At 38.0% G+C, this 13,014-nt stretch overlaps 1 protein-coding gene across 1 annotated transcript in view; it reads right to left on the bottom strand.

Annotated features, from left to right (window-relative positions):
* Positions 1-13,014, bottom strand: part of LAMA2 (laminin subunit alpha 2) — a 621,471-nt gene that overhangs the window by 87,710 nt on the left and 520,747 nt on the right. Inside the window, exon 41 of the mRNA XM_045865518.3 lies at positions 5,681-5,783. Within this exon, the coding sequence (XP_045721474.2) occupies positions 5,681-5,783 (103 nt within the window). The remainder of the gene's footprint in view (positions 1-5,680; positions 5,784-13,014) is intronic.

Below are 13,014 nucleotides of genomic sequence, written 5' to 3'. Positions count from 1 at the left end.
TAAGACCTTCTCTTTATCTTCTCTCTAGATATCACAACCACCAAACCTCAAAGGCTACACACACATGCTTTTTCCACTTTGGTTCTCCCTTTCCCATCCTGTCCTCACACATTAGAACACAAATGTCAGTGGGTTTGGCAGGCACAGAGCTCATACAGTGAGAGAAAGCAGCAGAGCGGTAAGGGTCGACTGTGAACCTTCCTGGTGATATCGGTTCCTTTTGTTGCCTGTCCACTGACTGACTGTACAGGGTAGACATATTCAAAATGAAACTCACCAAATTTGTAAGTCACTGCCACTCAGAGTACACATTTACTCATTTACCATGTTCCTGATGCTGGGCTGAATATGAATGACAGTTTAGTTAAATTAGAACTGATAACTTTGAGCTATGTTATGTAATATCTCAAAGCTGTTATGTTACTTCTTTCATCATCAATAATGTCTTCTTGTACAAAATTCTTGTCATTAAAAATGCGGTGCGGTGCAATGACTGAGAAGTGGAAGATGAGGTGGGTTCAAATGCCATTTCTTTTTTCCCTTTCTATGTGTATAAAACGAGGATAGCGCCTTCCTTCATATGACTGATATGAGAAATAAATCTGTGGATGTGTATGAGAAAGTACTGGATTCATGACTGGCAGTAAATGATAATTAATTCACATTGGCTTGATGATTGCCCTGGTGTATTTACCAGTTTTCAATGATGTTAAAACAGGTTTCAACTAAATATAAGAATGCTTTTTATAGATTTTACTGAAATGTTCTCTTTGACTATTGAAACTCATCTAGGGGCGCCTGGGTGGCTCAGTTGGTTAAGAGAACAGGTTAATCTCTGCAGCGTTTCTCTGTGTAGTTCTGAAGCAGAATGTTTGAAATAGGCAAGGGATCGGCATGAGGTCACGTAAAATATCTTGATTGTGACCTTCCTGATAATGAGAGATTTTGGCTACACTTGAGTATTCATCCACTTATTCATTGATCAAGCATTTGTTAGGATCATGAATGTCACTGTGCCACCTTCTGGACTATGGCGGAAGCCCAGTGTTTTTGCCCAGCAGCAGGTAAAAGCATCAGCTTTGGAGACAGACTAATGTGGCCTAAAGTGTTGGTCCCACTATACAAATGGGGTGCATTCAGATTGTTGGTGTTTCTTCAAATGATTTTGTTTTACATATGAGAGGTGGCCAAATTTACCAAATTACATAATATGTGATTGCTTTACACAATTTTCAATTTTATTGTATTATACTATGTATTATCATCTTTGGATATTTTAAGAACGTAAGAGGTACAGTTTCCCTCAAGTCACTTTACTATAATTTTTCACTCACCTATCTAGTCCTTTGCCTGCTTAATATTTCTAAATCTTAAAATTTCCAAAGAGTCTGTCCCTTAAGTCAACCCCACGACCCAGGGCAGGAACCTGGGGCCTTGCAGAAGGAAGGACAGCTGCATAAGGAAGGAAGCCAGGTGAAAGTGAGAACCGGAGTCCTGTCCCCAGCCTCCTGTCAATTGACTCGATGAGGTCGCTATGCCCAGTTTTGCCACTTTTTTGTATTTCTAGCCCTCTTTCATGACTTTACTCCCACGCTTCCCTTTCTCCAGTTGCTGTCACAAGTTTGGGATGTGTCCTGTCTCTGACTGCCTCTTCTGCCCAGAGTGCACTAGAGTGACCACGCATGGGGACCTCTGAGATCGCTCGGTCGGTAGGTTTATAGGGAGGCATGTTACGGAGAAACCTTGTCCTGCTCTCAAAGGGCCAAATTCAGTCTTGTTCATCATGGGCACAGTGCTTGACCGGCCCTCAGTAACCGTCGGCTGCCACTGAATGTGCTCTTCCTCCCGCTAGAGAGAGGCTCATAGTGAAAAGTCTAAGGAGAGGAGGGAAGGGGGCTTGTGTTGTGGCAGGATCTTCAAAGACTTAAGAAACCAGAATAGAGGGGCACTTTGGTGGCTCAGATGGTTGAGTGTCTGCCTTCGGCTCAGGTCATGATCTCAGGGTCCTGGGATCGAGCCCCGCATGGGGCTCCCTGCTTGGCATGGAGCCTGCTTCTCCCTCTCCCTCTACTGTTCCCCCTGCTTGTGCTCTCTTGTTCTCTCTGTCAAATAAATAAATAAAATCTTTAAAAAAAAAAAAAAAGAAACCAGAATAGAGGTGAGGCGAATCCTCTCTTCAGCAAGCGTAACAAGAAACCAAAATGGCCAGACATTGAAACCCGCTTACAGTTCCGCTAGGACAAGCTCTGAAGCCCAACTGTGGGCCTGCAGGCTCATTGTGTTCTGGCCAGCAAGGTATTCTAAAAGCACTTGAGAAGAACCAGACAAGTACTGTCTGGCCCAATAGGTTCTCCCTTTCCATGTCTGCCACTACTTTGTTACTTTTCATTTTAACTCCTCAACCAACGCCAACCTGGCTTTATTATCTTGATTTTCTTTATTCACACTCCAAAGGAGGAACTACAGCCCTGTATGAGGAAGCGGCAATATCTCTGGGAAAAGACGGCATTTTTCTCCACACTACGGTCAGCTAGGGGATCCAAGCTTGATTTCATCCATTTAGTCCAATGTTGTTTTTTGTCCATGGAACAGATTTTGTTTGTCCTTCACATGTCTATCTTCAGAAAAACTGATTCTGGCAAATGGTAGTAAGTGAAGTCAAAAGGAGTATATCTTTAAGAATAAAAGAAGGCTTTGGACAAAATTTAAATCCTACAGTATTCCTGTTTATTCTTTTTTTTCTAATCTAAAATAATAACAGAATCTCACCAGGTTAGTCAATGAAACTGTATTACATTCATGAAGGCAGGACCTTTCTGACACACTTGTCTAGACTGAAAGCCTGAGTGTTCGGAGGATCATAATATAGAAGAAAAGCATTGATTAATTTGATAAAAGATAATGTGTGGAATAATTTTGGTACTGTTCTTTGTGCTGGACAGTACCATGTGTCATGCAGTTTACTGAGTCAGTATTTTTGGGCTTGGGAATTGATCTTTTTATTTCATAGGAGTGTCATCCAGTTTACAGAAATGTCATCTCTTTGCTCCTTAGTAATTGAATGATTTCACTTACTTGGGCAAAGACAAAAATTAGGGATAAATTAAGAAGTAAATAATATTGAGAAGTTACTCTGTATAAGATAAAGTATATAATTGTAAAGTCTTAGTATTCCCAGGCTTCTAATATACCATCCTCTGCTTCATTCCTTGCCTTGTACACATTCTCTGAGAACCTCAACTGGCCATTTGATTGACAAACTCACTTGTCAATCTGCAAAGGAGCATTAATTCACCTGCTGGTATTAATTCATCTTCTAGCTCTCTCGATCATCAATTTGTCCCAAGTTCCGTATCTATCAAGGGCATGATTTTTACCTCCGTAGACATTCAACCAGTGCAGTGTAGACTGGTTTCAAATTTCAAATGCGTACGAGGGCAAATTGACTTTTAACAAATGTATATTCAAAAATTAAAACACAAAACAAATTGCTCCTGGCAAGTTCAGACTCCCTCAAGGCAAGGACAGCATAAAAATGGCAGGGGGCAGCACTAAGTCATTCGTGACTAAAGCATGAACTCACCGGATTATACGGAATTGAACCAAGTAACAAATTAGACATATGGAGGGCAGACTGGCCTCACCATTTTTATTCCTTCTAACTCCAGGCACCAGAGAAAGGAAATGACTAAATCTCTATTTTAATAGCTGCTGTCAAGAGTTTTGCTCTGTGGGGCCTATTTCAGCAGTTCCTGGTGGTAATATATGGCATTTCCCTGATTAACAGCCATTTTATTACTTGTGTAATTGGCCACAAATCAGGGGAATGTCATAATGTAGCAAGAAAACATTCCCATCTCCGTCAGAGCCTTGGCTTGGATTTTTGGAGAAATTATTACTTGAGTAGTTTGTGGGTTTTCATTACTTTAAATAATGTACTACCTGAAGTACAAAAAAAGACATGTAAACTAATGAACGTTTCTGTCTCCTAACCCTTTCTACCGCCTTGTCTTCAGATTTCTTTTTTTCTTGGAAAAAAAAAATCTCTGAAAATGGAATTCTTTCTTTCTTTTTATAATGCCAGTATTTTGGGGGAAATAGAGGTGAGGGCAGAGCAGGGAGTGAGGGGAGGTGACTCAGGCATTCACCTCAGGTATAAAATTTAAAGGGACACCAAAACACTCAGTAACCAAAAATATTTTAATGCAGTATTTAAAAAGATTAAAATGGATTCAAAAAAGATCAATGATGAACAAAATATTAAACTTTTAAATAATACAGGACCTGACCCTACACTTGCATGACCTAACCTCACTCACCTCACCTTAAGCCTTCCTAGCACTGGACAAAGGCACTGGATGGGAAGGAGTGGCCACAAAGTAATGAGATCAACTCAACTTGCCCAAGAGGAAAATAGGTTTTGACTCTATAGTTACTCTTCAGGTTAGAATAAGAGCAAGCTCCTGCACAAAATCATGTATACAGGTTTTTTTTTTTTTTCACCTGTGACACACAGTCCAAACATTTTGCTATCAAAATACCATCACACAGACACCAGAAGTTGTAATCTCCTATCAGCCTCTATTAGAGACCACGGACAATTAGTTAAAGCATGACAAATATAAATGCTTATAAAACCTCTTCTCTTTCTAAGGTTAGTAAAGACCAATACCATTCTGTTCTTCTCAAAAATATGCTTATTTCCTGATTTGACTAGTCCCTGTGATATTATACACTAGAAAAACAATGCTAAAAAGAAGACCCCATGTCCGTCCTCAAGAAGATGGACTCGAAGTACATGGTTGCAGTTTGACAAGTCTGTGAGAAAGGTACACAGTGAGAAGGGGCATGTGGTTCAGATGGGGTGTCGAGGTTCCTGGGGAAGATGACATCTGAGCTTCATCTTGAAGGTCTGGTAAAAGGTAATTATACGAAAAAGAATGAAAGATGGAGAGGCATTCCAAAAGGAAGGATTAACACTCTGAAATACGGAGGCTTGGAATAGTAGTATGTTTTGGAAGGACCATGAATATTTCAGGAAGTTGGGGAGATGGATGCAAGCCAGAAAATGGCAAGGAATGAGGCTGCAGAGAGAAACAGGAGATATTTGAATGAAATAATAAATATAATAGCTTACCTAGAGAGCAGCTATATTGAGTAATACATTTTTAATGTAAAACCCCTAATGGATTAGAGTAGATATTTTATGCACTTTGATGATTGAATTAGGAAGAAAATACAAGAAAAAATGTATTTAAAAAGTGTGAAAACTTTTCAGGAAATGTGACCACTAACAAATTGAAAATTTCATAAGGACATTTATACTACATCTGCCTAACTCATTCCTTTGTGACTGTCATTTCTGAAGCCAAAACAAGTGGGGTTTGGTACTCTTAAAAACTTGTTATACTTTAAAAGTCACTGTACTTTAGATATAAGTGAAATGATGTTATATAAATTAGGTCTGAAAATTATGAAATATTACCCAATGCAAAATGAGATGTGATGACAAAATGTCATAAAACTGGTGAAATAGTTTACTTGCATTAAATCCCAATAATAAAAACCATCATAAAAACTCTAGTGAAACAATTCCACTTTTCCAATAGTGTAATAAAATATCCTACCAAATAGAACTACAATTAGCCTGCAAATAATAACAAAGAGAGGTCACACTAACCTTTTACGGCATTTGCTAACTTCTTGGCTTCATTAAGAATCCCAAGGCTTTTCTGAAGAGAGCCTTTGGCACCTTCCTTTAGTAAACCCTGAGGACCTGTTGCCTGTGGACAGAAGAAGAAGTGTCACATATCAAAACCCACAGAATTATGGAGTAGACATATCTGGCGGGCAGCTGGTGTACAGAGCTTACTTTCAGGAAAGCATTCTGGGCTACAGACATAATTATAAATTATCAGCACATACTGGCGATTAAAGTCAGGAGACTGTTTGTTGGGAGAGGAGAACAACTAGAACAGAAACCTTAGGAATCTTAACATTTAAGGGGTAGGCACTGGCAAGATAACTGAGATTCTAGAGGGCAAAGAGAAACCAGGAGAGCATGATATTATAGAAACCAAGAGATGCAGAAGTGACTCAAAGCATGATGGTTGGCAGTGTTGCAAGGACATAATTGGTAAGTATTGAATGCTATAGAATTGTTGAGCAAATTAAGGACTGAACATATCTACTGACTTTATCCCTAAGCACATTTTACTTGAGTTGTGTGATAAGTGGGGGAGCAATTCCTATCCCCTTCAAATGAGGAAAAACACCGCTCCTTTTGAAAACACGTCTCCAAGCACTACAGCAAAACAAAATCTTCTAAATAACAATCTCTGAGCTACAGTCACCTCCTAGCAAAGATGTATTTGTTGAGGCTTGGATTAAAAAAGATGACACAAAGATAGAAGAATGATATGGGAATGGGATCATTTAACTTAATGTCTAGTATTTGCTCCTCAGCAATCATCACGCAATACATTTATACCAAGAGATAAATTAAACAGGATCTTAGTGTCAAGTTTAAATTGGAAAAGTATTTCAGGTGCAAGAAGAGCCAGAGAATGCTAAACTTACTGTTGAAGTTATAAAGCTGAATTCAGGTTATCCCAGACATAACACTCCAAATGATACCAGCAATGCCTCTGTCACTTTTTTTTTTTTAAACCAGTCACATTATTTGAGCATTAACTAGGAAAGATCATAGAATTTGTGACTATTGTGGTAAAATTTATTTTCAGGTCTTATACTAACAGCTCTACTGTTCACAGAACAGATTGATGATGTAATACTAAGATATCTACAAAAGGACATATTGGATACATCTACATAAATAAAAAGGGACATTATGCATATGTAGCTAGCACTTGCAAAAAGAGCTGACAAATCCAGAAAATTATTCTATGGAAAATGGACAGTTTCTTCAACTGAGAATACAGAAATTTTTAGTCCTACAGTTTCCCTTGGAAATTAGATACACTAACATCACATAGTGTCATTTATCTCAAAAAAAAAAAAGGGGGGAAAGAGCATCGGTATAAGCGGCACAAATCCAGTGTACCTTACTTAAAAAAAAAAATAAGCCTTAGTTAGCTACTCAGGTTCTACATCTGTTCCAAATTTACATGCCATTCTTACTCCCTTGGTTATAAGTTTTCTGGATCAAAACAGATGAGAGGAAGGAAATTACAAAGAAAGAAGGATGAAGATTCTCTAAAGAGGCACGTGAAAGCAGCAGAAGTGATAGCTGACAATCTGTCTGACAATGAGGAAGGAGAAGCAATCAAGTAGAGAAAGAAATTTAAAACTCAGGAGTCCAAATCAATTTGGATAGGGATAAAGTAGGTTTCAGTAGATGCTAATATCATTGTAGTAAAATAACTAATGTTGGTATTGATGATCTTGAGTCACCCTGATGATATGGGTCACTCAGAGTACTAGATGAAATTAGGCAAAGATGGGAAAGGGAGGAAGGGAGGAAGGGAGGAAGGGAGGAAGGGAGGAAGGGAGGAAGGGAGGAAGGAAGGAAGGAAGGAAGGAAGGAAGGAAGGAAGGAAGGAAGGAAGGAGAGAGGGAGGGAGGGAGGAAGGAAGGAAGGAAAACAGCTTTTCCCACAGCCTTGAAATGTGAATGTCTTTCTAGAAAAATATAATCTGGCAAGCATTTAACAACCACAATTTTAAAGCTTATCTTGGATATGCAAAGTGAGTCTGTGGATAAAGGAGGGAGAGAAAGTTGATTTGCTGCAAGGAAGAAATAATGAAATGAAGTGAGAGGAAAAGAGGGAGAAAGGTCAGACAACATGGAAAGAGGCTAAAGTTTGAGCTGGGGAAATTGAGGGACTATGGACAATGGTGACCAGTATTCACTTTTTGTCTGCCTTTTTACACTTTTCAACAGTTTTACTGAGACATAAGTAAACTTCCCATATTTAAAATTTACAATTTGGTAAGTTTTTACATATAGACACCCATGAAACCATCACGACAATTAAGGTAGAGAACTATTCATTTCTTTTTAATTTCTCCCTTCCACCCTTCCTTGCATCTCTACACAAACACTGCTCCTCTTTCCATCACTATTAATTTGTATTTTACAAAATCTTATATAAATGGGCTCATCTAGTTTGTTCTCTTTTTTGTCTTTTTTCACTCAGCATAATTATTTCAACCTTTGTCCACATTGTACTTGTAACTATATGTGATCCTTTTTTAATTAAATGGATATGCCCCAATCTATTCATTCACCTCCTGATGGACATTTGGGTCATCTCCAGCATTGACCATTGTAAATTGAGTTGTAGGTGCATTTGTGTATAAATCTTTAGATACACATATGCCTTCATTTTCTCCTGGAGTGAATACCTAGAAGTAGATTAGCTAGATGATATAGTAGTATGTTTAACTTTTTAAGAAACTACCAACTTGTTTTCCAAATTATTTGTGCTACTTTAAATTCCCACCAGTAGTGTATGAGAATTATGTTTGCCATCCTTGCTAGTACTTGATGTAGTCGGTCTTTTTAAATTTAGACATGCTAATAGGTGTGTGTATCATTTTGGTTTTAATTTGCATTTTCCTTGTGACAAATAATCTTGAGCACCTTTTCATGTGCTTATTTTCCACCTGTTTAAATCTTTTGCCCAATTTTTTATTGGGTTGTTTGTTGTTACTGAATTTTGAAAGATATTTGTGCATAATTTGGATACAAATCCTTTATCAGAGAAGTAATTTGCAAATATATTCCCCTAGTTTGTAGCTTATCTTAATAAATGGTTAGATTTGATTTGTAATGACTTTGTCAAGAATTTTCACATCTATGTTTATGAGGGATGTTGATTTAAAATTTTCTTTCATAATGTCTTTGGTTTGTATTAGAATGATACTGGCCTCATAGAATGGGGTGGGACATATTTTCTTCTCTTCAATTCTCTGAAGAATTTATTACTTCTTCCTTAAATGTTTCATGGAATTCACCAGTGAAATCATTTGGGGCTGAATTTGTGTGTGGGTGTGTGTGTATATGTGTGTGTGTGTATGTGTACAAAGGTTTTTAAGTACAAATTCAATTCTTTAATGGACATTCAAGTTAGTTATTTGTGAGTTTGGGTAGTTGGTAATTTTCAAAGAATCTGTCCATTTCATTCAAATTGTTGAATTTCTGGGATAAGATCATTAATAATTTTCTTTTTTTAAATCCTTTATTGTCTGCAGAAGTTGTACTGATTTTACCTCTTTTATTCCTGATATTGAATATTGGATATTGATTTTTTTCTGATTAGTCTGATTATCAACTTATTGATCTTTCATTGGACCTTGGCATCTTTATCCAACAACATGACTGAGCCCTAACCGAAGTCCATCTGCTGATAGACTTCCCTGCTGCTAATTTCCTATCTTCTTGCACTTATGAATGTCACCTCTCTTTTGCTCCCAAGCATCTTGTCTTTCCTGCTTTTCAGGAAGCTGATGATTTCTTCCTGGATTTTTAGTCAACCATTCCTTGCTCAGGTAAGGGAAGGAAAGGCAAGGATGCAGGAAATTTTTTTTTAAAGATTTATTTATTATTTATTTGAGAGACAGAGCAAGAGAGCACGAGTGGGGGGAGGGGCAAAGAGAGAGGGACAGAATCCTCAAGCAGACTCCCCGCCGAGTGTGGAGCCTGATGTGGGACTCAATCCCAGGACCCTGAGATCATGAACCGAGCTGAAATCAAGAGTTGGATGCTCAACTGACTGAGCCACACAGGTGCCCTAAGGAGGCAGGAAATTTTGATGTGCGGAGAACAGAACAAGTATTTCAGTTGCAAAGGACTGTAGAGTTTATGAAGGGCAGTATGAAGAACTAAGGCTGTTAGGTAGGTTAGAGTCAATTTCTGGAAAGCTCGAATGTCAGGCTAAAAACACTGGGCAATAAGCAACATGGAGCCATTGAAAGCTTCTGAGTAAGAGTGTATGGTCAGGGTTTTAGTCCAGGAAGATGAACTGGGCAGGTGTGTGGCAGAAAAAGGAGACACCAATTGGCTATTATCATAATATAGCCTAGAGTAAAAAGAGTTGTAACCTCAGGCAAGGGCAGTGGAAATGAGAGGTTTGTGTTCAAGGGATGTAGAGGGATAGACAGGTTTTCAATGTTTCAAGAAGCACTCCAAAATACTAAAGTAAAGGCCTGATGACATCCATCTGTCAGTCATAAACAGTATATCCACAACCCAGGTTTAAAAGACCAGCCTTTCATATGATAACAGAATGAAAACTACTAACATGTTATGGATGAAGGGAACTGTTTCAACTCATTGGAATTTGGAGAGTTCCTTTTCCAACATTGCTTAGTAAGTCACCGAAGCACATCAACAATATCAGGACAGGTGATGAAGCAGCATTTTCCAAGCTAATTATACTTCATACATATTCATAAGCATTGCATCTGAGTTTCTGAGCTGTGTCTACGGCATATGGGAAATACAAATGAGGTTCTTAGAGTTGCAAGATACGTTGTTTCTTGCTTTTTAGAGATTGCATTTTTATAAATAATAAGTTCTTTTGTGTGTATATGTGTATATATAAATTATATAAAAATGTTTATGAAAATATATCATACACAATATTATATGTAGGCTGCTGTATGTTTTTATTAATGATTATTTATGAAAAATATGAGATAATCTAAGACATTTTTAGAGAAGGAAAGATACAGGAAAAAATGAAATGATAAAGTCTACAAAGATTTTATAGAGGGCTTGGAATTTAATTGACTTTTTTTTTTTTATTATTCATTTGAGACACAGAGATACAGAGAGAGAGAGAGAGAGAGAGCATGAGCAGGGGGAGAGGGAGAGGGAGAGGGAGAGGGAGAAGCAGGCTTCCCGCAGAGCAGGGAGCCCGATGTGGGACTGGATCCCAGGACGCTGGGATCATGACCTGAGCAGAAGGCAGACGCTTAACCATCTGAGCCACCCAGCCGCCCCCATTTAATTGACTTTTAATACATGTTAGTATTCTCCTTCTTACTATTTGTTAAATATTCATAGTAACTCTTGTTAAAGTACCATGTCATTGATGAAGGAATTGACTGATTTACCCAAAAAAAGTTTTTAGCTGTCTCAAGCACCAAAGTAAGCTCTGATTATCCAAAGATGGAGACAGTCTGCCTTCCCCACTGGAACTGTAGAACAAAAAAACAATCCCTTATAAAGAAAATGTTTACTACCGTAATGGAGCATGGAAACCTGGCAGTGTTTTGTTGTCAGAGGAAGCTCTATCAGGAGAAGAAGATGTGAATATGAGACCTGAAGTTAAGCTTATCAGGGTGGTATACCTCTCTCCCAGTGATTTATTATTTAAGAAACAAATTTAAGGGCGCCTGGGTGGCTCAGATGGTTAAGCGTCTGCCTTCAGCTCAGGTCATGATCCCAGGGTCCTAGGATCGAGTCCCACATTGGGCTCCCTGCTCCTTCAGAGCCTGCTTCTCCCTCTGCCTCTCTCTCTCTCTCTCTCTCTCATGAATAAATAAATAAAATCTTTAAAAAAAAAAAAAGAAACAAATTTAAAAGCTATTTTTTAGAGGTGCCTGGGTGGCTCAGTTGGTTAAGCGTCTGCCTTCGGCTCAGGTCATGATCTCAGAGTCCTGCGTGATATCAAGCCCCGCACTGGGCTCCCTGCTCAGCGGGGAACCAGCTTCTCCCTCTCCCTCTGTCTGCCGCTCCCCCCGCTTGTGCTCGCTCTCTCTCTCTGTCAAATAAGTAAATAAAATCTTAAAAAAAAGAATTATAAAAGCTATTGTTTATATTACCTTCTATATTATACTTTTATTACTTTTCTAAATGGTCCTCAATAATTTCTTTATTAGAGACAGAATTTCTGAATTCATTCAAAGAGTTGTCTCTAAGGACAGATGTAGAATATTTCTTTTTGCTTTTGTTTTTATTTGTCAGAGAAGTAATTGAAGATTCATCAGCATGGTTTATGACTTATTCCATTGCTCCCTATTTATGAAATAATTTATTTTAGAATATAAGTCTCGTGTATCTCTAAAGGAGATACTCTGCAAAGATATTACATAACTTAAATGATTTTAAGTTTAAAAATTTTTTTAACAAAGAAAATTGTTCCAATAATATGCAGGGATACATGTAAGGGCTGGTGATTCGCTGTAATGTGTTTGTATGAGGTGTTTATCAGAAGAAATTTATATTCAGGTATGTTAGAGTGTTGTTAAAAATCAGGGAGAAATTTCTTACTCTAGTAAAATAAATTCTCAGAAGAAATGGTAGAATCTAATCCTATGTACATTGTAAAAGATACAATTTTTGTTCCTTTTTTTTTTTAAGATTTTATTTATTTATTTGACAGAGAGAGATACAGCAAGAGAGGGAACACAAGCAGGGGGAGTGGGAGAGGGAGAAGCAGGCTTCCCACCGAGCAGGGAGCCCGATGCGGGGCTCGATCCCAGGACTCTGGGATCATGACCTGAGCCGAAGGCAGACGCCTAACGACGGAGCCACCCACGTGCCCCAAAGATACAATTTTTGAGAATACTGAAAAAAAAGTGCATGTGATGTTAATTAGATACATTTATGTATTAAGCTACAAAACAGTTCTATATTTGCAAAAAAGCTGTTTGCACAGGAAAAGGTATGTGCAGATAAACAACATTATAAAAGTGATCATTTGTGTTTGGTGGGCTTATGCACATTGCATATTTTCTCCTTTTGCTTGTATTTTCCACTTTTCTATAACAGGTAAGAACTGCTTTTGTAACAATTAAAAAAGATCATAATTTTAAAATAAGGAAATCACTGTTCATTGATTTTAAAGGTGTTTTAATATGACCTATATTTTAAAAATACTACAGGATATTAAAATGAAATAATAAATAAAGAGTGAGGAAGAAACAACCCAGGGAGATGGCTGTGGTCAGAAATCTGTTGAAAGGCTGTAGGTCCTGGCCTCGCACACTATGCCCTAAGATGGGAGAGAGATTAGATGAATCTCTGCAGAAGACTGAAAGCCAG

Source organism: Mirounga angustirostris, unplaced genomic scaffold (assembly GCF_029215605.1).
Source record: "Mirounga angustirostris isolate CCGP_5_RB_7025 unplaced genomic scaffold, mMirAng1.0.hap1 SCAF_8, whole genome shotgun sequence".
NCBI lineage: Eukaryota > Metazoa > Chordata > Mammalia > Carnivora > Phocidae > Mirounga > Mirounga angustirostris.
The sequence above is the reverse complement of the archived record's forward strand: the minus strand, read 5'-3'. Positions and strand labels throughout refer to the sequence as shown.